Source organism: Protopterus annectens, chromosome 1.part1, assembly GCF_019279795.1.
Source record: "Protopterus annectens isolate FY-2018-M chromosome 1.part1, PAN1.0, whole genome shotgun sequence".
NCBI classification, from domain to species: Eukaryota; Metazoa; Chordata; order Ceratodontiformes; family Protopteridae; genus Protopterus; species Protopterus annectens.
Genome location: NC_056726.1, coordinates 1,033,247,117 through 1,033,274,590, shown reverse-complemented (window position 1 = coordinate 1,033,274,590; position 27,474 = coordinate 1,033,247,117). Strand labels below are relative to the sequence as shown.

General features: G+C 39.7%; 1 protein-coding gene across 1 annotated transcript in view; it reads right to left on the bottom strand.

The window, feature by feature from the left end:
- LOC122815301 (deleted in malignant brain tumors 1 protein-like) overlaps window positions 1-27,474 on the bottom strand; it is a 1,941,982-nt gene that overhangs the window by 1,779,153 nt on the left and 135,355 nt on the right. The window contains 1 exon segment of the mRNA XM_044087678.1: window positions 5,366-5,674. Within this exon segment, the coding sequence (XP_043943613.1) occupies window positions 5,366-5,674 (309 nt within the window).

The following is a 27,474-nucleotide window of genomic DNA, read 5'->3' as shown; positions in this document are numbered from 1 at the left end:
ACATTGTGCTGTCTTTGTTCTTCACTCTTCATCTCCCCAAACTGTTGTGGTCCAGCTATTTCTCATTTGCTGTGATCTGTGCATTGGAATTGAATGTTTATATGCTTTGGTAAGCAGCCACCAAAAGTTTTTCAAGTTTGTAATGAGATGAGCTACCTCCTCTGTTCAGAAAGAGCTAACAGCTAATGAGCACTACAACATCCAGACTGTCTTTTTGAAAATTGCTTTATATTATCTAGGTGCTTAGGATTTCCCTCTCTCTTCCCCCCTTGGCTGACCTGGTGTGACTCAGTCTGAACTCTACATTTACCTACACTAGCATACCACAGCTTCTGCATAACAGTGTCTACAGGATTGCAGTTGGCCACCACAACAAAAACAGTTTCTCCCAGCATTTAATCAGAGTAGGTTACACACACAAAAAGCATTTGTTAAGCTTTCTCTTACAGTGTTGTGTAATTAAGCAAGTCACCATTTTGGTCAGCCATAGGGCTCTTTTCTACTTGAGTGTTTGCCTCCTTCCCCTGTAACTAAAGTACACTGACTGTAACATTAAGAGCTACATTACTTACCTTACAGCTTTAAGACACCTTAGGAAACCTTGTAAACTGCAATAGCCCAATTTTTACAGGTATACCTTGTACCTTTCTGGCTTTCTAACACTCAGACATAGATTCTTGTTGAAAGCATACTTACTTTTGATTGCAGGTGCATTGTGTTTGGTTAAGCCCTGCTCCACTTGCCCTCGCTGTGCTCGGGCTCGTTCCGCACCCCTCCCTGCCCCCAAATCGCACCCGCCCCCGCTGTGGTTAGCTTTATAGCCACAATACCACACCACCTTCATCTGAACCAATCAATACTCCTCTACTCAGTTAACCTATCCCACACTCACCCCTCCATGTTCTCCTATCTAAACCAATCAGTACTGTACTGCTTACACTATTCCAGCTCCCACCACTTTTCCCAGTAGTTAATATCCTACCACAATATCCTTAGCACCCTAAACCAATAACACTAACCTAGCCTCAAATATGTTACCATCCAAAGCAATGTCACTATTCTCTCTGCTATCCCTCTTGTTAATTCCATATTTCCTCTTCATTTATGAAAAATTTGTCTTACTAGGATTTTACCACCCAAAATATCAAACCATACCAGATGTATCAAACATGACAGGCTACCCACTAGTTACTACTATAACCAAATCCTTAACCACTAGACATTATCAGCCTATTAGACCGAGATATATCAGCACAAAATCTAAACACTATCAAAAACTTATAAACAAAATCCTGAAACTTATAGAAACTACAGGTTATAACCTCACAATGGATGGAGATAGTCACCCAAACCCTGGCTCTGCCACCATAGATCAGGCAACTTCATTTGCAACTAACCCAGATGAATCACTATCTATTAACAAGTCCCCCAACTCCCTCCTGGTCTGCCATCTAAACATTTGTAGCATAAATAACAAAGTACATAATCTACATGCCCTCCAACAAGTCCATTCCCCTAATATTTTATGCCTAACTGAAACCTGGCTGAAACCATCAACCTCAGATAATGAAATTCTACCACCTGGGTATAATATACTTATACTGGATCACTCTACTAGGAAGGGAGGGGGTAGCTGTACTCTTCAAATCTACACTAAATGTTACCACAGTTCCCATTCAACCACCCAGGTCAATAAAGCAGAAATAATTGCTACCAAGTTCCAAATTAACAAAAACAAATGTATGAATATAGTCTGCATGTACATTTCCCCCAGGGAATAATACTAATACCCTAGAAGACATCTTCCATTGGTTAGGTAATAACTATCCACAAGAAACCATTGTACTTGGAGACCTTAACATCGACTGGAACACTTGTTCCTCTCTGTCTCCTACCACCCATGTAAACCTGTATGGATTCACACAGCTCATATCCACCCCCACCAGGATACAGACACATAACCAAAAGGATAGTATACTGGATTGGAAACTAATCAATAGCCACCCCCAAATGTATACATCGGGGGCCATCCCTGATTACCTCAGTGATCATGTTCTCACCTTTATCTGCAAGCATAAATCAAACAACTCCCATCAGCCCATGTATAGAACAATAACAAATAATAAATGCTTTAATCCTAGAAAGTTCCAGGATGTACTTAAGATATGCAACTGGTCTGCCCTAAAACACTTGCCCCTTAGATGAAGCTATTGCCTACTTTAACAATAAATTCCTCACCATCCTCGATTCTCATGCTCCCGCTCGTTCTACTAGGGTAAAGACAAATGCTGCCCCGTGGCTCTCTAAAGAAACCAAATCAAAAATCATGGTCAGAAACAAAGCCTGGGCAACATGGCATGCTACAAAAGACCCTCTAAATGAAACCAAATTTAGACAACTAAGATATGAGACTAAACAATCCATTCTATTAGATAAAAAAAATACTACTTCCATCTCCAACAAGGAAACCAAAATAACCCCCAAAAATTCTGCGCATGGATAAATAAATTACTGCATCCAGGTCAAACCACCACTCCACCTCCCTCAGCCTCTACTGATAAACTGCCAGTGGATATTGCTAACAACTTTAATAATTTCTTTACTGAAACTATTCAAGCCCTCGCTAGCCAATTACCCCTTAACTCCTCTAACACCCTGGACAACTCTTCCAGTACCCAGCCCACCTTTAGCTTCCAACCTGTCTCTACATCTTACATTTGATCACTACTCAAAAAATTCAAACCTACTATCCTAGCTGCTGACCTTCTCCCTGCTAAATATTTACAAAAAGCTGCTGATACCATAGCATACCCATTTCCATTCTAATTAACCGGTCCATATCAAAAGCCTCTGTTCCCAATATCTGGAAAATATCTCGTGTCATACCCCTCCATAAAGGTGGTAACTCTACTGAATTATCTAATTGCAGACCCATAGTCATCCTGTCACCTCTGGCAAAAATTATGGAAAAACGTGACCACAAACAACTTCTGTACTTTCTAACCCAAAACAACCTCCTGGCTAACTCTCAGCATGGCTTCAGGCCAAATCATAGTACTACCACAGCTGTCCTCCCTTTCTCAAATATTATAAACTATAACAGGAACAACAACAAGCTATCCTCAGCCCTTTTCTTGGACCTGTCCAAGGCTTTTGATATGGTTAACCACCATCTTCTCATCAACACCCTGGCAACAATGTCTCTATGCAATCACTCTCTCCAGTGGTTCGAATCCTACCTGCACAATAGACAACAATCCGTCTTATGGCAGAACAACCTCTCAAACCTCCTACCCAACACCCTAGGTGTCCCCCAGGGGTCTATTCTGGGTCCACTTCTGTTTTCCATTTTTATTAATGACATCCACACTATCATCCCTGAAGCAACTGTATTCAATATGCAGATGACTCAACATTGATCTGTACTGGGACCTCACAAGCAGAGCTGCTAACAAAATCTCAGAGTACTTTTACCTAGTAGAGAACTGACTTGCCTCTTGCTGTCTTATTCTAAATATTAACAAAACAAAGCTCCTACTTTTCTCCCCCACCCAAAGATCCATGGCACACCTATCTCCATTAAGTGCAATAATGGTACTATAATCTCACCAGACGCCCATACAAAACTCCTATGAGTTATTGTAGATAATAGTCTTAAGTTCGATGTGCATATTAACAAAACTATCAAAACCATTAACAGAAAGCTGGGTCCACTATATAGGATAAAGCCATTCCTTACCCCACCTGCTAGGACTGCCATTGCCCACTCCCATTTACTCTCTACCATCTTCTATGCTTCCCCTTTACTTGCCAACCTAAATAAAACTGATCTTATCAAACTCTCAGGCTGCTATAATAACATTGCTAGATTTGCCACTGGTCTCCCTTACAGAACACATCAGTGTAAAAATCTAAAATTTCTCGGATGGCTAGAGCTACCCAGGCAGATTCAGTAAAATCAACTTATTGTGGCTCACAAAGCATTCAACCAACCAGAAAATGCACCTGCGTTGAAAAACATAATCTATCCCCACTCCAACTGCAGATCACTCTGCTCATCTAATAGACAGGTAGTGCAAAACATCAAATCCAATAATACAGCAGGTGACTCCCTGTTCACCAACTCTGTTGGCAAAATTTGGAACTCACTTCCTGCTAACTTTACATTAGATATCACCCTATCTTATTTCAAGAAAACTCTCAAGGAGTATTTCAAGTCTCACTGGATATGTCCTGCTCCAAGCCAGACTAAATCTTTATTCATATTAGTGCACTTATACTGTGTTTGTAAATGGAACCCTAATAACTTGTTACTTGTTAAGCCAGCTCCGAAGTTTGTTAGACTGTATAAATTTAACTGTGACTGTAAAATGTGTTTTATTTGTACAATGTTATTATGACTCTTGCTTTATCTGTAAATTGTGTTGAATGCGTATGTTACATCCATTGGAGCTTTTCTCCCAGGGCCTCCACTGAAAATGGACATGTATCCAGTCGGACTATCCCAGTCAACAAATGTAAAATAAAAAATAAAATAAAAATAAATTATATACCTACTACACTGAACAGCTCCAGTGCTATTTTTATTCAGGCTGCTTACAAGTTGTAATCTCTCAATTGAATACTCAGTAGGTTAGAAATCCTTCACTAAAATGTAACTGAAAGCTTTAATAAGTATTCCTTGAATCTGTTCTTTCCAGGATCTACTCCTGTAAAAGAAGATCAAGCTTTCAAAGAGTTTGGGTGATTAGGTTAGAGGAGGGATCTACCTAACAGAAGTGAGACATAAAAGTTGAAATACTTATCTACAGCACACATTTCTTGAATACCATCTCAGCAAATTTTAACTTTCAGGAAGTAAAAACTTGAAACAATCTTAATGTTCTAAGGATCTTTATTTCTTTTAAATGCAAACTTCCTTGCATATGGGTGCAGTGTCTTAGAAACTATATTTTGAATTAATGTAAACAGAGAGCAACATAAGCTCTAATTAAAACTATTCTCTGGATTCAGCAGAATGGCTGATGATAGTTTCACATCTTGAAGATAACAGACAATGATCTAGTCCCATTTCAAATTTTATGCCACTAACACTGAAAAAAAAGATGAAAAAACATAAGTAACAAACAGCTCTTGCATACTGACTCAGCAAAACCAACTTTGCAGTGAAACAAAAAAAATAAATAAATAAGTAACACTGTATTGGAGCAGTATTTTGAATTAATTTTTAATGTTCCCTGGTACCTCTTTAATAATAATTTTATGTATAAACATTTATACTTCAGTAGAGATACAGGTAAGTAGTCAGAAGCTGTAAAAAAGGCCTTTTTGGACAAATGTATCATTTGAAAGATAAGTTAGATACCTTTGCACTGGACACCAGCATCTTTACTATGGTCACAGTTATGTACCTTCCATCCCCTGGATGGGCACTGTGTCAGCGAAGACTCAGATCTTGTACAGTTCACATTATCCAGCATTATTGGTCCAGTTCCTTTTCCATACTGACCTCTTCCTGATGCTTTAATAGCATTTCCACATCCTAGTTCTCTACATACCACTTCAGCTTCCTTCATTCCCCAATGGTCATCACATACCGTGCCCCATTCATTGTCATGATAGATCTCCACTCTTCCAGCACATGAATGAGGGCCATTTACTAGTCGTAATCCCACTGAAAAAGAAAAAAAACAGACAAGAAAATTTATTATGATGATAATATATAAAAGAATGTGACTTCTTGTTTTTGTTAAAGCTACTTACTGAAGGGTGGTGTAGTGGCACAGTGTATAGCATTGCTGCTTCACAGCAAAAGATTCACTGGTTTGATTCTCAACTGGGGTACCTTCTGTGTTGAGCCTGCATGTCCTCTTTGTGTTTTTGTGGGTTTCTTCTGGGTGCTCCAGTTTCCTCCCACATTCCAAAGACATGCAGTAGGTTGAATGGACATTATAATATGGTCATAGGTGTGAGTTTGTGGCAGAATTACCACAGCAGGGCTAGCTACCTGCTGGTGTAAACCTTGGCTCTAGATAACTGCTACCGTTAAAGTGACACCCTGACCCCATTTGCAAAATTGGGAACAGCAGTTATGAATGGATGGAATGTCTGTTTGTCTGTTTTCATTTATTTATTTTTTTTAGGAAACATGCACATCATTCTTGGTAATAACTGATATACTTTAATGGAATAGATGACATGAAATTAATGCAGTCAAAGAAGCAAAATCTAGTTGTAGATGTTTTATAATTAGATCACTTACTAGATACTCAAACTAAACAGAATCAAATTTGGCAAATGTATGCATTATATACTCTCATTGTACATTTAAGTGCTATTTTAATACACATTGAACATTTAGTAAATGCTAGTTTCAAGCAGATTACAGCCATAAGCAATACCAGCATTTAGCACATATAGTACTAACTTATAGGTTCATAGAGTAGTACCAGGCTAACTGCCCTTGTGGGCCATTTTAAGCCTAGCCAGTTACCCCATGCGAGAATCAAACGCTGCACCTTGTGTTTGTAAGGTAAACACCTTAACCATTATGCTAACCTCCCAACTTTTCTACATTTCTCAGTTTGTCTATAGTACCTAAGTGAGGAGTAGTGTGTTGAATGCCTTCACTAGGTCAAGGTAGGCAGTATGCACTTTTTTATAGGTTCATAGGTTGGTACTAGGCTATCAGCCATAGGGCCTATACAAGCCTAGCCATAACAATTGTCTGGCTATTTTTTCCCACAATATTTAGTTCCCTGGACCTCTGTCTAGCAGGGCGACTGACGTGATGCCCGGGGTGAATTTCCTATCTCCCATCCAGTCATCAAGGTTCCTTTTGAAGACGGCCAAAGAGGCACTCTGCTTGACATGTATGGGCAATCTATTCCAGAGTCTGGGGAGTCTCTGGGTCAGGAACCTATCCCTCCAGCATGTTTTGTTCATTGTTATGACAAGGTTTCTATCCCTGGAGCATGTGGCTCTGAGGGATTGGGATTTCTTTGTGTAGCATGCCCAACAGCTCTGGGTTTGACATGGCCTTGTATGTTAAGCAGAGACTGCCTCTGAGTAGACGATATGCGACAGAGTATAGCTGGAGTTTTTTAGACGGTCAGCATAGGGGATCTGCTTTAGGCCTGTGATTCTTTTAGTGAGGTATTTCTGCTGCCTTTCCTGTTGTTGCAGATGTCTTGAGAGGTACATACCAAATGGGGAGTTGTATTCTATAATGGGTCTAATGAGGGATGAGTACAGTGTGACAATGACCTCCTTTTTTCTGGATGAAAAGCCCTTAGTGATGAGGTTTGCCACAAGGAAGGATTTCCTGACTGTTGTGGCGATGTGGTTATCGAAGGTGAGACCACTGTCCACCTGTGTCCCTAAGTCTCTTATCACACTTTCGGTGTTTAATGTACTGCCACCTATGTGATAATTCACGGGTACATGTTTTTTACCAAAGGGCATCATCCATGGCTCAAGTGGCCTTCTCAAAGTAGTCCACTGGGTTAAGTAGGCGTGACCTATCCATAATAAAACCAAACTGGGATGGGTCCAGTATTTGAAGATTTCCTATGTATTTTTTTAGATCCATGATAACTTTTTTCATGGCCTTGTATATAAGACTAGTCCAGCTTGTGGGTCTGTATTTCCCTAGGTCTGTTCATGGTCCACCTTTATGTAGATGGATGACCATTACATTCCTGCATTCCCTAGGGGCAAAGTCTGTCTAAAGGCTGTGGCTGAATAGACATTTTAGTGAGCCTGAGGGGTCATTTTTAAAACTTTAGAGGAGGCATCTCTGGATGTTATCAGGGCTCATTGCTGTAGTGTGTTTAGCTCTGGAGGCTGCAGTGAGGACCCATTCTTTAGTAACAGTGAGAGGATAAGAGGTAGAAGGTATTTTCTAGGGAGTAACTAGTCATCTTTGAGTCATATGGACTCTGTCTTCTACTTGTACCTTATTGCTGCTGTGTAACACTTTTGAGTAAAGTTACTGTCCTCTACTCTTATCTTGGACTTTGGTAACTATTTTAGCCAATTAAATGTTTCAGTCAAGGCTTTTCTCTCTATAGTATAGGGTTGAGAGACATGCCTTCAGTTATAGCTGAAATGTCGTGAAATCACAAGTAATTAATGTTTTATTGCATGTATATTCCTATACACTAGACAGACCTTTGTGTTTCTAATTAGAATTAGCCAGTACAACTTTGTACATACAAATATAAGTAACAGACACACATTATCCATGCAAAATTGTAGTTTCATTTATTTTGTAAAATAAATGAGTAAGCAAGCAGACATGCATGTTCCTCATGGAGTCATAATTTTATTTATTTGACTGTTTCAAAAGTATCATATCTAGGTATAGTTCGATATTTTTGATATAACATAACTGGGTTACAGTGAAACACAGAAGAGGCAATTTGCTGATGAATCACAACAATGCAAGATATCTATAATATACACCACTCATCAGTTTAAAAAACACCACTGCACATAATACAAAAAATAATAAAAATAGAGAGAGCCTTCTATACTTAACATAGCCACTCTATTAATAGTTTATTTATATTTATACATTTTAGATATGTACACACACACAAATATTTCAGGCGTGAGCAATAATACCATTCTTGCCTGCAAAGCTGTAGTTATAGTTTGACCTCATTTCCATTTGCTATATTTTTTTAGCTGTCGTCTTGCTTGAATTCCATTTGTGCATTTAGCCAAACTGCTTGACATTCCTTCAGAAAGTAGTATAATTCTTTATTCTATTTACCATTTTCTGTTTGTGTCTTGAACCATGGAGCTCAGGTTGTGACTCAGAAGGGTCTGTCAGCGACCCACTTGCATGGTTATCAAGCTGAAATTTATTAGTAAACAAACAGATGAATACAGAAATAATGGGAATACATTAATTTAAATGATTTCAAACAGAGGTTAAATTTTATTTGGTACCTTGGACAGTACAGTGCACATCTGTTTGTTGTTTTCATTGCTTATTAAAATAAACAATTAAATGTTTGTTTACAGGTACCTTGTTGTTTGTGTATACAGTTGGCACTCTTACAGGACATAAGACACAGTAGGGGTGTATTCAGAAAGGAAAAATAGTGCAGTGTGTAAAGCTAAATATGCAGTAAGTGTTGACATGCAGGGCATATGCAATTCAGAGAGATCTGTAGCACAGTCAAGGTAGTATGAAAACTGGTGTGGTCAGTAGTAGTATATACTAATGATCATATAGTGACATTCAAATGAGATGGATTATAAAACACTTTACAAAACATAACATTATTTTCATAGTTATATATACATAACATTACATTCAGGTTTAAGACACATTGAGCAGCAGTTATACAATTGAGCCTTCCTGAAATGGTGTGGCAGAAAAAAGTTAGAAGTAGTTGAAGGTAAGGCACCCAAGTTATAGAGAGGTCACTCTAAACAAAATTTTGTTTGGAGTTCAATCTCCTTGTCCACAGAGCATTGTAGTTTGGACTGCCATCTTTCACAGGCTTTGATGTGTGAACATGTTATCAAAGACAGCAGTAAAAAATACTCACAGGTTTTATAATCACAGATTTTTCAGAGCAGCTCATTGCATTGCTTTTTATGTTGTGGAGCATTGGGATTTCAATGACACATACACAATTTGGTTTCAGCCAGATGACACCTGTTTGTCAGATACTGGTTAGGAATTATTTATTTCACTATGAGTTCGACTGTTTACGGATATCTCCTTTGCATGGCTTGTGAGCTTTAAGTAGCTATGCAATGCAGTCATTATAACTTGCACATAGTTCACCTTCCTGTTGTAGTGTTACACTATGTATTCCCTGATTCAGCATGGTTGGTAACTTTTTAGGATTCAGTTTTATAAACATCCCATTATGACCATGAAGATGGGGGCAGGCATTCCCTACCTGGTGGGGTTCATGGAATGGTTTGTTCCCCTTGTTTGCCTGAATCACCGGACCAGCATGGTAACAGGAGAGAGTTAGTGTGACAAACATTACTCCCATATAATGTATAATGTGCAGTGGGTACCTGGGTTAGACCAGACAGCCATGGCAGTTTGTAGTACCCTAACCATTTTCAGGCTGACAGGAAGTTGGTTTCAGTTGGTAACACAGTTATTGCAATAAGTTCCTTTGGTGATAATATTCAAAGAGTTAATGATGTTTGTATTCAGTAACCTGTTGCAATGGGAAAGCAGATCTCTGTGTTCTCTTTGGGGAGTGGGCCACAGACAAATATACTTAACCCATGGAGAAAGCTGTCCAGGGCCATTAAGATTAAGGGCCATGTCTCCATATTGGGGGCATAAATAACCAAACACTGTTGCTGCTCTCATAATTTTTGGCAGAGCAGCACTGTTGTTCCTCCCTTCCCCAACTTTCCCATTAGGACAATGTGCAGTCACCGGGCAGTTTATTCCTCCTTTGTATTCCCCCTGCTTTCATTGTCAACTGGACCAGCATGGTAATTTGGAAGAGTGCGTGGGACAAATGTTGTGACCCTAAGATATAAATATACCAAGGGATACCTGGATTAGAAAACCCATCTAGAGAGGGTTCAGTGTTTTTTGGTGCACTATCAAATCTCAGACTGTTCGGAAGATGGTTTCATTTGGTAACACTGCCATTGCAATAAACTGTTTTGCTGATAATGTTACAACAGTCAATGATGTCTGTGTTCAACAAACCTCACAACAGCCATGCTGGTCTATGCATTTTCTTTTGGAAGTGAACCAGGGTCAACTGAATATGTTTTTAAATTCTCTTAGAAAGGCATACTGAACTGAGGGAATGCTCTATAGACACAAAAGTTAAAGGCATTTGTAGATGTTGTAGGTAGAAACATGTTAACCCATGATTTAGAAGAAGGTCTTATTAGCAGGCTATGTTATGATTTTGTGGGGACTAAGATGCCAAGCAAGTTATACATGAACAGTGTTACAGCAGCTAGGCCATTTGGTAAGCAACAGACTTTTGTCATGTTAACGTGTGATAAACATTAAAAAAGTAGGCAGTCTCATTCTTTATAAATTTGATCTCAAACTTCTCACACTTAAGAGGGAAATGGGCAAATGGAAAGATCGATGTGAAGTTGGACAGCACATGGAAAGTAAACTGTCAGGTAACAAGTAAAACTTTGTACAGCGTAGTTTATGCACACTTGGCAAAAACATACTTCCACTTATGAAGATCATGCCATTTATTAAGTCTCTGTCTTGATGGTCACTGTTTTATTGTACAGGTTATTTGCAAGTTTGTTAACAGTACATGCATATTCAATCATAGGGTAGCATTTTTGGCAGACAGCCAAAACAGCTTTCTCTGTGAATGATGTAACTGGGCAGTGCAGTGGTGAAGAGGTTAACATTGTTACCTTACAGCAAAAAGCTCTGCAGTTCAATTCTCAGCTAGGGTACCTTCTGTACAGATTCTGCATGTCCTCCCTGCATTCACATGGGTTTCATCCGGATACTCTGGTTTCATCTGGATACTCTGTTTTCCTCCCACATTCCCACCATTCGGGTGGGAAGTTGGCATAATGGTTAAGGTGTTTACCTTACAAACAAAAGGTGCAGGGTTTGATTCTCACATGGGGTAACTGGCTAGGCTTAAAGTGGTCCACAAGGACAGTTAGCCTAGTACTAATCTATGAACCTAAGAGAAGCATCTGGAGCATTTCTCTCCGGTCCTCCACTGAAAATAGGCTCTGCAGTAGTTGGACTTTCCTGGTCAATAAATATTAAATAAAATAAATATTATAACTGGGATTTAGTAAGCCTTTCTGTTGATGTAAATTATACTATTTTGATGAAACCCGTAACATACTTTTTGTATTCATTAAAGTCATGGCAAGTGCTATGTAGCATTTATCAGTATTTGTCTACACTGTTCACGTTTAGTAATTAACAAGTGGAAGGCATAATGACTTAATTGCCTAAACAGAGATCTTTGTTTATTAGTAGTTTTGCTGAGTGGGCCACACAGCGTTAAACATATGTCATTAACATATTGGCTTATGGTAGGGATAGTTGAGAGTTTTGGGCCAAAACGCAGAAGTGCTTTACAAATAGCACAAGTAATCTAGGTATACAAAGGTTGAGTATAAAACATAAGAAAGCCAGTGTACAACTTGTACAAATAATTAATGAGTGTAAAAATGACAATTTACACGTGGAAACATTTGCACTTTACAATCAGCAGTATACAATTATTTACATAACAGAGGAGTTTAATACATAAGTACAAAGCTATCCCTCATCTTCAGAACATGAGCATTTGGTGGTACTAAACTGAATCTCTTCATTTTTTTGAATGTGTACATAGTGTTTAGTTCCCAGATTTCAGCTGACACTTGATCCTTGGTGGCTGGCCCTAGCTTTTTCTCCTGTGATGGGTTTAAATCATGGTCTCATAAGTGTTACTCCTATCTTTTTGACTATTTTTCAGTATGTAGTTAGTCTGTTTTATCTTTAGTCTTGTCCAGTATGTGTGTGAGGCAATGGCTTGTTTGGAGTGGTTTACAGATTTGTGATCAAAGGAGGAATGTTGCTCTTTCGGTCAATAGTAACCAATTAATTTTGTGTAAAAGGCAGAAGTGGTATGTGTTTGTGTGCGTGTGTGTCTGTGTGTGTGTGTGTTTGTGTGCGTGTGTGTCTGTGTGTGTGTGGTCAGGCTAGGAGTGTTAAGTGACTGATTTAATTAATAGTGTTTTGTATTTTATGAGTATTTGCACATTAGTGGAACTCTAACAGAGATACTCCATATTGTAGTTCTGAGATTAATACAATCCCAGCCCATAAGTAATGATGAGTCTGTTAAGTAAAACTTTCTAAAGCCTCCTAGTATGTACAGTAAAATATCCCAAGCTTCAGTGCATATATAAACACCTATTCCTTCTGCACTTCCACTTACTGCAAATCTGTACACATCACCGAGTCTTTAGCAGACCAAGCTTATATGACCCACTAAATCTGCTTTTACAAACAGAAGTGCTTCTGTTATAGAACACTCTGTAATTAGGAATAGAGAGCCTAGACTGATCACACTGGACAAGGGTAAGGTGATTGTAAGCTTCTTGTTTAGTACAAGGATCTATGATGTCACAAACAGTCTTAAAGTCCCTTGACCCACACAAATATGAGTATGACCTAGTGTTGGTCCATATAGGTGTGAATGACTTGAGGTGCTCCATATAGGGGCCTATGGGCAGGCATGATGGAACTTACAATGCATGTGTCAGAGGTAGGAAGGACAATAGCCTTGAGTAGTAGCCTTCACCAAGAGTGATACCTACTTATAAAGACAAGATAATGAGCTTCAACAATTAGCTAAGTAGCTGGTATCATTCTAAGGAGATCCATGAGTGAGCCTTGGATAACATGGTAGATAAGACTTCCTGATTCATCAGAGATGATTTATATCTCTCATTCCAGGACTTCTGCATAATGCCTAAAGCCTTTGCTACCCTTACAGTGCCATTATCAGGCTGAGTCTCTCAACTGGGCATTCCTACATAACAAACTCAGTCCCAAATTTGGAAAACATCATGGTGGCCTTACTCAATTCTAGAAGTCTAAGCTTAAGTTGTCTGAACTTGAGGCACTCCTATACCTCAAATGCATTCATATCTGTGTAGGTACTGAGAAATAATTTGAATACAATGGCAGCAGACCCTCTATGACAAGGTTTAGCATGATTTCACACCATTACGTAACTGTGGGAGAGTATCTGTACTTGTCAGAAACACAATCACCTAATGTCAGATTATGCATGACCCTAACTTGGAGCTACTAGAAATCCAAATCACCTTTAACAATTCCAGCTTTTACAACATGTTTAACTACAGATCCCAATCACTGTCCCCCAAAGATCATGAAAATTTCCCCAGTACCATTGAGGGGTTAAATAAAGCCAATACCTTCTTTACAGAAGACTTCAGTTACCCAAGCATTGATTGACACGCTTACACCTCAAAAATTAGATGTGTTCAGCTTTTCCTAAAGTTGTTAGAACCAGGCAGAGGATCAAATTGTATAATTACCCAGTAGGGGTGTTGTTATCCTTGACCTTGTCCTTTTATGAAACTAGTTCTCACCTGTACCCATCGACCCAAAATGTAACAGTAAATTTAGAATCAAATCTCTCTGGTGGAATTCATCTATTAATACATTTTATAATGAAGTAAGGAAAATAATGATTGTAAAAATATCTGCATCCCTCAATATCAAGACCACATTGGCACATGCCTGCAAGGAAATTAAAACAGAGAACACATTTAATGTCACCATACATACCAAAGGAAACAAAAAATCTTTCTTTAGTTATGTCAGGAAATAAAGAAAAAAATATCTACCACTGCACTGAGCTCATGCATAATAATGTCACCCATGTCAGTTTCCTAGGAGTGTAGCCAATATATTAGCAGACAGCTTTATTTCTAATTTTACTCCATCCAGTCACATTTTCACCCACTGTCCATGAAAATGTAGTTTCCCTGAAATCACCTTTGAAGAAATATTTGAATCTTTCAAAAAGCTAAAAATAATATTTTATGTTCCAAATAACATGCCGAGATGCATTCTCATTGGTGCCACGTATTTATTGATCCTCTGCTTAAACTGTTCAATGTCAGCCGTTATGCAGGATTTTGCCTGGTGCCTGGAGAACAACCACTGTAACTCAACCATGCTAGGGCAGCCCCTCTACTTACCTTAGTAATTATAGACCCATCAATCTTACCAGCCTTATATGCAAAGCCATTGAATATATCATAGCAGAAGTCATTTATGCAGACAAAGGCAGCTTAGCTTTTCTAGACCTCGCTCATTGGTTTTATGAAGGGCAGGTCCTGTCACCTGATCCTCATAAACATCTTTGAAAAAGGTTATACTAGCTGTGTACAGATGCCACTTTATGTACACTGCCTATTTTGACCTGTCTAAGGCTTTTGACACTATCCCCATGCTGGTATTGTTGAAAAAAAATAGACAAATATAATGTAAACCACAACATTTTTTGATGAATTGTAAATTGCCTATCCAGCAGATCCCATGTTTTGAAATTTAATGTAAACTTTTTTAATGTAAAATTATAGCTATTAGGATACCACCAGAGGGATTGATTCTGGGCCCTATCCTGTTTGGTGTTTATTGTATAGCTATCCAAGCCAAAACCCATGAAGTGTGGTTGATCAAGCTTGTTGATGATTTCGGCTTATCTGCTCATCCACTGGAGAAAAACTGTTCCACCAATGGCTGAAATATGCACATCTGCTGTGCACTGAAAATGGTCTCAAACTAAATGCAAGTGCAGTACAGTAAAGTTTGTCAATAAAGCTGCACTTTTTGCGTTTTCTTTGCACTTTGCTGACTATATGTTATCATTTTGCTGCCTCATTTTGTTGCTTTTTACTGTATTTTTCTGCGCGTTAAAAAAGCTGCTATTTTGCTTTAAGTAGCTAGTACACAGCATAGACTATATTCAGCTGAATCTAGACTGTATTGCAATATTTTTGCACTGTTCCAGTCAACATACATTAGAAGGGCCCTGCTGTACCCTTGTGGCAGAATTGCTTGTGGCGGAATTGTGTAGTCTTAGCATCATCTGGGCTGGAGATTACTAGAGGAAGGATCATTGTATGGTTTCCCATTGGTAGATTAGCTTAAAAGTGTTTAATTTTGCCTGCATTTAAGCCTCACATTTGTGCGGGTTTTTGTTCTTTTAATTGAAGCTACTATGCATTTGGGGACTTTTGCAGAGGTCTGAAGAGATTCTGCTGAAACCCATAGCATTTGCTGCTAAAATTGACAAAATAAGTTCCTTGTGTCCTTTGCACTTTGCTGACTGTATTTTATCATTTTGTTGATTTTTACTGTATTTTTCTGCACTTTAAAAAGCTGTTGAGTTGTAAATTACTGGAAGAAAGCTCATTGTGTGGTTTCACACTGGTAGTTTAGCTTAAAAGTGTTTAATTTCGCCTGTATTTAAGACGCACATTTGCATGTAGCTGCACACTGTCCAATGGAGTTCAGCAGTGCCCTGTATAGATGCAAATGCCTTGAAAGAATTTTCTCCTAGACATCCATTAATAAACCCTCCCATCTAGAGCAATATCTGGTCAAACTATCCTACTCCCCAGAAGTAGTTACAGTAAAAACCTACCATGATGGACAGTCAGTTTCCAACCATTTCTCTGGCCAGTCTGATGGACGGGGGCATCCTTAGGCAATGTAGTAATTGCCTCATGTAGACTGACAACCACTTACTCCTAAAACAAACAAATCCAGTATATAAGAGATGTAATTACACTATTTGTTTGGAATCCGTTCTCTCACATAACAACAAACCAGTCATCAAACAGGTCGCCAGCACATACACATCACTTCTCACTCAAAACAAGGTCACAACACATAAACTTACAAATGCAGAGGTACTCACTAGAAGCCTGCCAAAAGATCAGAGACCTCCCAAGACCAAATCATTTGCACACACTGCAAATAGAATCCACTACACATAACAACATATGCACCAGTGTTTCAGCAAATAAGCCCATAAGGCAAAACACCTCAAAACCAATTGTCCTGGTCATAGTTGACTCCATAGTGAGACACACAGATAACCCCCCCTCACCAGGCTGGACAAGGACAAGGTCATGGTCAGCTCCCTGTCAGGTGCCTGGATCTGTCAAATCACTCAAGCACTCAAGTTACCCAAGAACAGTTACCATTATGACTCTGTCATAGTACATGTTGGGGTGAATGACTTGAGATGTACCTCTCTGGACTATAGGAAGAGAGACATGACTGAACTCTCAGATTATGTGTCCCAGCCAGGTATGTCCCTAGCCCTAAGCAGCATTCTATCTTCACCCAGGATGATGCCACAATGTAGACAAAGAGTGACTGACTTCTATAATTGGCTTAGCTTCTGGTGTCAGTCCAGGGGGATCCAGTATCTGTCAGCCTAGGAAGACATGGTTGGCAGACCACGCTGCTTTGCCAGAGGTGGTCTTCACCTGTCTTCTCTAGGCTTTCAGATGCTGGCAAATGTGCTTGTCTCCCCCATAGTGCCTTTTTTAGGCAATGTCAAAACAACAAAATTTCCGATTTAAAAAAAATCCACTTGAGACAAACTAAAGGTTATGCTGCTTAATGCTAGGAGCCTAAACAGGAAACTGACTCACTGGAAAGACTCCTCACCCTGGAAGATTCTAACTTCTGTGAAGTCACTGAGACATGGTTCAAGGTCACAGAGAGCACCTCGGCCATGCAAGGCTACAATGTCTTCCACACATTCAGACCCAAAAATGAACACGAAAGAACCAAAGTGGAGGTGTATCCATCTTCATTAAAACCAGTTACACCTTGAGACTGGTTAAACAGTATGACTCTGTTGAGCTACTACAGGCCCAACTAACTATAGGTAAAACACCATACCACATCATTGCTAGCTACAGATCCCCACACATGAACCAACAGAAGCACACCATCTGTCTGGACTTACAAGAGTCGCTTACTACACAGGCAAATGCTTTGGTCAAGAGAGATTTCAACTATCCTTCCATCAACTGGGTGACATACACAAGCAAAAACATGCTCACCATGAGGTTCCTGCACTTTGTCAGTACAAATGTCCTGGAACAGCTAGTCTTCACCCCCACAAGGGGCTCAAATATCCTAAACTTAGTACTCACAGACATGAGGGATCACTACTCTACCCCTGTGTGTTGCCCACCCTGGTAAGGTCAGGCCATAAATCTGTCCAATTTGAAGTAACGATCGGACCCAACACCCCTGCAGGAACAAAAAAAAAAACTGAAAAATTTCTCCAAAGCAAACTACAGCCTACTAGGCAATGGTATAAAAAGTTTCAAACCACTTGATAACACAGCCAGCAATGACTCCTATGCAGAGGTGTACACAAATGCACCATATAGATACTTAAACAACTATATAGACTTGGCTGTACTTGACTGGATCAAAACCAGATCCTCCAAAAAAGAAAAGATCACTGATGGACCTCAAGTATAAATATGTTATATAACAAAAGGAAGAAACTGATGTCTAAGAATAAAAGAGAACTTACTCAGCAGAAGATACCCTCCGCAGCTTGCTCATACCAAACCTGAGGAAACTGCCAACCTGCTAGATGACAGATTTGGCACAAACTTTAACCCCCCCACCATCCCCAGTAGCCATACCCCAGAGCAAACCTAACACCAGTCCTCTATCTAATATCTCCAAAGAGCAGGTCATATCCATGTTCTCCAAGTCCAAAAACATGGCCTCTTTGGGACCAGATAATATCCCAGGCTACTTACTAAACAATCTAAAGCAAGACCTGGCAGAACCACTTGGCACTCTCTTTAACCTCAGCCTCAACACTAGCTTTCTTGCAGTAGAGTGCAGAACAGCAACAATAATCCCCTTGCACAAAGGAGGTCTATTAACTGACCCTGGGAACTATAGACCCATAAGCCTAACCAACCTTGTCAGCATGTATCTCACCAAACACAAGCAGCAGCTGGAGAGACCACAGAGATTTCACAACAAGAACATTCAGGACCTCCAAAACATGACCTACATGGAAAGACTGAAAGCCCTGTCACTGTACTCTGTATCCTACAGGCTGCTACTTGCACCTGGCCTACAGAGCAGTCTCTATCCCTGCCCTAATGGAAATGCTGCACATCCATAAATCAAATAGAACAAGAGTCAGCCTAGTCTGTGACATTAACAGAACATACTGGAGGCAGATATATATCCCAGAAATTGCTGCTCCTCTGGAATAAAGTCCCAATTCATGTGAAGCAGAGCTCCTCAATGACCCTATTCAAGCACAACCTAGACAATTGGATGAGAGACCATAAATTCACCCCGGGAGTGGCACCTATGTCCCTTAGGGACAGGGGGGAATCAGTGCCGGTCGCAGACTTGCTCTGTGAATAATGACCATCTAACCAAGGAAAATTAGGGAACATGGGTATAACATGGCTAGACTTGTAAAGCCCTAAGGCCATTAGCCTAGTAACCTCCTATGAATCTATGAACTTATGCTCCACTTTAGATAGATATTGTCATAAGAAACCTGGGTGCTTCTGAGCGCAATTCTCATTTAATCATCATGTTTCCATCAAAGTCAGGAAAACATTCTGTCTGGCCCATTTAATTTCCAAAGGACTATCTTCAAGATCCAAAGAAGTCATCTTAGCTCGCACTCTTCCTTCATCAGAACCACCATCGAATACAGTGCTCCCTTCGGTATATTCAGATCTAATCAGATTGATCAACTGGAAAGGCTATAGTAATTTTCACCAAGAAAAATAAAGACCTCAAACCATTTGACTGTCCCAATGGATTAGCACAACTCTCCTTAGATTCAGTAGCCTAACAGTTGTTACAAGGTGACTGGTGTCTCTCTTTTAATGTCATGAAATACCCTTCCCTATTTGGCCTACTATTTGTTCACAAAAAACATAGTGCTACAAACACCTGTACTAGGCCCCAAAATCAGTACCAAGAAATAAATAAGACTCACTGGAGGGATAGATTCCTAAGTCAACTTATTCCCAGCCTGTTCAATAAGTCACCACTACAGGCCAAGCAAAGTACTTCTTTGTCTGCAATTAAGGCTAGGCTTAATGAGTGGATGGGTAGACTCATATTTATACCAGGTGTATTATTTACAACCCTGTTTGTCAGTAGAAAAACATTATTAATTGTCAGTAAAGTGTGCCAAGAACTTTTAAGTTTGTTTACTTAAAGCTGTATTTGCCCACATCCCCTTTTATTCTCATTTTTGCATATGGAGTCAGGGTGTCACTTCAACAGTGACAATCATCAGGTTTACACCAATGGGTGGCTAGCCTACCACAGTAGTTCATACATACCACACAATTCTATATACATTCACACCTATGGCCAATTTAGAGTGTCTAATCCACCTACTGCATGTCTTTGGAATGTGGGAGGAAACCAGAGCACCCAGAGGACGTCCACACAAACTCAGAGAGGACATGCACACTCTGCACAGAAGGCACCCCAACCAAGAATTGAATTAGGAAACCTCTTACTGTCAGGTGGCAATGCTATCCACTCCACCACTGTGCCACCCCTTATTAAAGGTATATACAACTAGGAATTTTTATGGACCTTACAGTTTCTTGTCTATTATTTTTCCTATGCTCCTATTTTGCTAAAAAGTGAATGACTCTCTTTATTTACTTTCCAGTCTATCTCAGGGAATTAGAACTACTGCTCCTGTGATTGTGGCCAAGCCAACACTGTGCATGAGACTGTAAGGCTAATTTTCTACACACATGGCCAGAGCAGTGTGTGTGATAAGAAACTTCTTGTTATAATGACAGAACTGACCTACAGCCAGAAGTTAGGTGTATGAGTTATAGTAGAAGGGGTAAAATCAGAAGCTGCCAAGTGAAAATGTTGATAGGTGTAAGCCAGTTATAGACTGATATAAAGTGTTGGATAGATGTGGAGGATGTATGCAATTTGGAGAAAAGGGCAGGGATAGGGGTGTGCTAGGGTAGCTAAGGGGTTGGAGTATACAGGATTATTAAGGGGAGATTATTCAAAGGTACAAGTGGAAGGTCTGAGTATAAGTTTGATAGAAGAAAAAAGTCAAGAAGTATTTTGTGGGCATTAGTGGAGAGTAAGAGATATATAGAGAAAAAATTGTATTCTTATTATATACTGATCATTGCAGAGAGGTATTTGAGATAATAGAAGTGGGGTGGAGCTAACTTTGATAGTGTGCCATTATATGGGGAGGAGACTGGTTAAGTACAAGTGTGGAGTACGTGTTCCTGAGAGGAACTAGTTAGAGAGGGTAAAGGATGCATGGGGTTAAAGTAATAAAGCAGCGACTGTAGCAGTGAGCAGATTTGGTGGGAAGGAGAAGAAAGTATGTGAAAGTTAGTAAGTATAGGGTGTTAACTAGTACTTCTGTGTGACAGCACAGTAGGAAGTTTTTATAGGAATGGGGTATGCAGATATGACAAAAGGTTGATGCAGATGGGTATGAGTAGTTAGTGAGACCATTTACTATAAGTAAAGACTGAGAATATGGCATGTGTATAAAAGCAAGTGGTATGTGCAGTTAGTAAGATGTTTTGCTGTTTGAGAGAGTGGATCAAGACAGAGAAACAGAGACAGAGACAGATAGAGAGAAAGAGTAACGTATGTGATGACAGAGTGAGAGTTTATTTATGGGGAAGTAATGGATAGCAGGAGAGAGGGAGGAGAATGAAAAGTATAAAAATAGTGGTCTGGGGGTAGTTTTGGAAATGAAGGAGGGAAGGAGCAAAATTAGTATGAGTTATTTTACACACACACACACACACACACACACACACACACACACACACACACACACACACACACACACACACACACACACACACACACACACACACACACACACACACACACACACACACACACACACACACACACACACACACACACACACACACACACACACACACACACACACACACACACACACACACACACACACACACACACACACACACACACACACACACACACACACACACACACACACACACACCCTCAAACACATAGAGATGGGTACCAAAACAAAGCCATTAAGTCAGCCAAACTTAGAAATAGTTAAACCTAGAACAACTTTGTGGTGTTTACTGTGATGGAGCACTGTAAAAATGTGCTAAATCACATGCTACAGCAGCTGCACTTAGCAGCCAAGAGCATGTATATAGTGCATTACTTGTTATAGTATACAATAAAGAACAGGTAAGAGCAGGTATACGTTACTTAGGTTCATAAGTAGGTACTAGGCTATTGGTCCTAGGGCCTATATAAGCCTAGCCAAAAAGGTACCCTGGTTTTTGCCACCCAAGAAAATTATTTTCCTGTGCCCCTGTTGAGCAGAGCCACAGAAGTGATCCCCGGGGTGAATTTCCTATTTCCCATCTAATCATCAAGATTTTTCTTGAAGAGTGCTAATGAGGAGCTCTGTTTGACATAGATAGGTAGTCTGTTCCAGAGTATGGGAAGTCAATGGGACACGAATGTAACCCTCCAGCATGTTCTATTTATTGTGGTGGCAAGGTTTAGGTCCCTACAGCGTGTAGCTCACAGGGATTGGGATTTCTTTAAGTGGAGCATGTCCAGCAGCTCTGGGTTTGACATAGCTTTGTATGTTAGGCAGAGATCACCTCTGAGTAGGCAATATGCGATGGAGTAAAGCTGGAGTTTTTTGAGACGGTCTGTGTAGGGCATCTGTTTGAGGCCAGTAATCCTCTTTGTGAGGTATTTCTGTGGCCTTTCCAGTTGTTGTCGATGTCTTCTGAGGTACATACCAAAAGGGCGTTGTACTCTATAATGGGTCTAGTGAGTGATGAGTAGAGGGGAACAATGACCTCTTTTTTTTCTGGATGAGAAACCTTTTGTGATGAGGTGTGCCACGTAGAAGGATTTCCTGACCACTGTGGCGATGTGATTATCAAAGGAAAGACTACTGTCCACTAGTGTCCAAGGTCTCTTATCACACTTTTGGTGTTAAGTATACTACCACCTATGTGGTAGTTCATGGGTACAGAGTTTTTACCAAAGGGAATGACAATACACTTTTTGGCATTGAGCTTCAGGCCATGGCTTTAACACCAGGCATCTGTCTCAGTGAGGCCCTTTTGTAGGATGTCCATATCATTAGGAGTTTGGATTATGGCTCCCAGTTTGCAGTCATCTGCAAACTTTGTTAGCCAAAGACCTTTTGTGTTAGCCTGTACTTCACAGAAGTAGATACCAAACAGGAGAGGACCCAGGACTGAACCCTGTGGTACTCCACTTGTCACTGGTCTGAAGTCATATTTGGAGTCTGCTACTTTCACAGTGTGAGTTCTGTCCATGAGCCAGTTGGCAACCCATCTTGTGACATAGGGATTTATACCTAGTTTAGTGAGTTTATCTATAATTCCAGAGTGGGGAATGGTGTCAAAAGCCTTGGGAGATCTAGATAGGCTGTGTGAACAACCTTATCCTCATCTATGGCTTTGGTGACTGCTTCAAAGAATTCTATCAGGTTTAGGAGACATTTTCTGCCTTTTACAAACCTGAACTGGGTGGGGTCCAGAGATTGGAGATTACCAATATCTTTTTTTATGGGTTCCATGATGATACGTTCCATGGCCTTCCAGACCAGGCTCGTCAGGCTAATGGGGCAGTAGTTCCCGGGGTTTGTCGTGGCTCCCCCTTTGTGGAGTGGGATAACCGTCGTGGTGCACCATTCAGTGGGCACAAAGCCAGAGTTGAGGCTATGATTGAACATGGTACTTAGGTGGGGTGCCAGTTTGCTCTGTAGCTCATGTAGAATGCAGCCTGGGATATTGTCAGGTCCCATGGATGCTGTGTTCTTGGCTTTGAAGAGTGTGTTTTTTACCTGTGCAGCCATGATTACAGGAACTTTGCATTCTTCTGGTATAGAGATGGGCCCTCTAGGGGTGAGAGGGGGGTAAAGTTAGCACTAAACCTATCAGCCAGGATGTTGGCAATATCAGTTGGTTCTGTATATTCGGTGCCATTGTGCTGTAACTCAGAGCAGATCTGAGTGTTGCCATTGAGATTCTTGACATAGCTATAGAATGCTTTGTGGTTGTCTTTAGAGTCAGTGGCAATATTGTTTTCATAACTAGTTTTGGAGGATTTTATGACGGATCTCAGCTTCTTACTGAGGCTGACCAGGGAGTTCCTCCAGTCATGTGATTTTACTCTTTTCTGCAACAGTTTCTTTCTTCTGTTGTAGAGTTTGTTTATGGCAGAGGACCACCAGATCGGCTTCCTTTTTTTGGAGGATAGCATCTAGGGTCTGTTAGGGATTGCACGATCTATACACTCGTGTAAGTGTTTATAACGTGCAATTGTATAGGATTCAGCAGTCGTACGTCTATTGTCCATCTGCATGGGTGTCATGAAGTTTGCCACTTCTGTCTTAAGAAGTGTGAAGTTGGTTTTGGAGAAGTGTTTTACAGTGGTTTCCCTAATGGGGGGTGGTGGCGGGATGTGGATGTCTAGCATGATTAGCTTGTGGTCCAGATCTGACCAATGAGGAATTGACCTCTGGTGTGGAACACTGGTCACCCGTGTTGGTATTGACCAGGTCTAGGATATTGCTGCCCCTGGTGGGGTTATGAATAAGTTGATCCAAGGCATTGGAATTTATGAATTCCAGAAGACGTTGAGCAAAAGAGTTGGTACATGAGTAGTTTTTCCAGTTAATGGTGGGGTAGTTGAAATTACCCATTATTATGGTGTTTGGTTGCACCCTAATATTTTCCAGTGTATCAAGAAATGAGCAGTGGGAATCCTGGAGCATGGTGGGGGGTCTGTAACAAGCTACAATTTTGATTGCAGTCTTGCCCAGAGTTAGTTGCACTTGGATAATCTCAGATGCATTATGCTGTGCAACTAGTTACTGTTATAAAATACAATAAGCAGCTAAGAGCAAGTACACAATACTTGTAATAATACACAATAAGCAGCAGCCATGACCAGGTATGCATTACTTGTTATAATAAACATTAAGCAGCTAAGAGCAAGTACACAATACTTGTAATAATACACAATAAGCAGCAGCCATGACCAGGTATGCATTACTTGTTATAATAAACATTAAGCAGCTAAGAGCAGGTATATATTACTTGCTATAATATACTATAAACAGCAGCCAAGAGCAGGTATATGTTACTTGTTATAATATACAAACAGTAGCAGCCAAGAGCAGGTGTATGTTACTTGTTATAATATACATTAAGGAGCAGCCAGGAGCAGGTATACATTACTTTTTATAATATACAAACAGCAACACCCAAGAGCAGGTATATGTTACTTGTTATAATTTACAATAAGCAGCAGCCAATAGCAAGTATACTTTATGAGTTATAATATATAATAAGAAGCAGCCAAGAGCAGGTATACATTACTTGTTATAATATTCAATAAGGAGCACCCAAGAGCAGGTACACATTACTTGTTATAATATACAATAAGCAGCTAACAGCAGGTATATGTTACTTGTTATAATATAAAATAAGGAGCAGCCAAGAGCAGGTAAATGTTACTTGTTATAATATACAATAAGGAACACCCAAGACCAGGTATACATTACTTGTTATAATATATAATGAGGAGCACACAAGAGCAGGTATAGTTACTTGTTATATACAATAAGGAGCACTCAAGAGCTAGTATACTTTATGAGTTATACTATACAATAAGAAGCAGCCAAGAGCAGGTATACATTACTTGTTATAATATTCAATAAGGAGCACCCAAGAGCAGGTACACATTACTTGTTATAATATACAATAAGGAGCAACCAAGAGCAGGTAAATGCCACTTGTTATAATATACAAACAGCAGCAGCCATGCTCAGGTTTACATTACTTGTTATAATATAGAATAAGAAGCAGCCAAGAGCAGGTATACATTACTTGTTATAAAATACAAACAGGAGCAGCCAAGAGCAGGTATATGTTACTTGTTATAATATACAATAATCAGCAGCCAGGAGCAGGTGGTATACATTACTTGTTATAATATACAATAAGCAGCAGCCAAGAGCGGGTATATGTTACTTGTTATGATATGCAATAAGGAGCAGCAATGTGCAGGTATACATTACTTGTTATAATATACAATAAGCAGTAGCTAAGAGCAGCTATACATTACATTCATTGATCTTAAAACGTCTATTAAATCAAGCAGCTCTTCTCTTTGCTCATTTTCTTCTAAACTGAGGGCACATTTTTATTCTTTGTTTCCTGGGGGCATTCTATAGAAAGTTCTATAGCATCTTGGACACAGTATACCAGGCCTGAGAAGCTTGAAAACTGTCTCCTCACTATTCCTTGATCTTTCAAAGGCCTTTGATACAGTCTCCCACCCTTATCTTCTCACCAACTCTCCAACTTAGGCATCTCACACCCCAAATTTAAATTGGTTCTCCAACTACCTCACAGGCAGACAACAACCTACCAAATGGCAACATTCTTTCTCTCTCTTCTTCAATACAACCACAGGTGTCCCCCAAGGTTACATACTAGGCCCCCTTCTGTTTAGCATACTCATCAATGATTTTCACACTACTCTTAGTCACGGTACAGTCATCCAATATACTGATGACTCTTCCATCATCTGTACAGCCAATTCCACACAAGAACACAGACACTTATTCAAAGTGCACTCGCCATCACTGAAACTTGGATGGCCAATAATCATCTTTACATTAACCCCCCCCCAAAAAAACTCACAATATTTTCACCCCCAAAAAAACACTTCCCTTAAACAAGGATGACTTCAGTATACATGCCAAAGACAACTCACTCACAAAAGTTGACGCATACACCAAACTGCTCGGTGTCATCATACATGATGATAACTTAGCATTTGACCTCCGGATATACAACAATACATCAAAAACTAGGTGTGCTGTACAGATACAAATCCTTCCTTAACCAATCCACTAAACTCTCCCGAGCCTTTTCCTTTCTGCTACAATCTCTTCTCTATGAGGCTCCTTTCCTCACCAATATCCAGTCCTCTCTCAAATCTAAACTTGACTCATGCTACAATAAAATTACTAAATTTGCAACCGATACACAGTATTCATCAAATCACTGTAACTCTTTAAAAAGACTGAATTGGCTAGAACTCCCTCATCATCTTACATACATACAACTTACTACTGCTCATAAAATATTTAAAAGCCATTAAATTGCCCTGCCCCCTCCTCTGTTCTTATCATATGCCATCCCAATAGACCTCTTTGATCTGAAAATCAAATACTTCTGAATGTAATAAAACCAAATGTCTCAGCTGGACAAATGCATTACTCCTTTACAATTGCTAAATTAAGGAACACTCTCCCTCCATCTCTCAGGGCTACCAGCAACCCCACTGTCTTTTAAAAAGAAACCTAAAACAACATATTTCATCTCTATGGCAATGCACATGCACCAGAACTACACTCCCCAAAACTTGGCACTGTTTCCCTAGCTTCCACTATGTACTGCCCTACTATAACTCCTTCTCCATTTATTTTACTAATACATATATGACTAACACTAATCACTCTAGCTGCTGCCTATAGTCAAGCTGAGTACTCAAAAAGTATCAACAACTCCCTGTTGCCACAACATAATGAACTAGCTATCCTAAATGTTTTTTCCAATTCTGCCATGTTATTATAGTACTAATCACTTTATCCTTTAGGATGTAAGCTAATAGTTTCATCAAAAATGTTGCCTTATTCACTCAAGTCTCCACTGTAAGGCATGCATAACAAATTACTCTGCATGCTGATCTATTTAATAAATGAAGGTATTCTGTTTGTATGTTTTTGAGCACTTTATATTGGCAATGTATGTATGTACGTACTATATGTTTTGTATGTATAA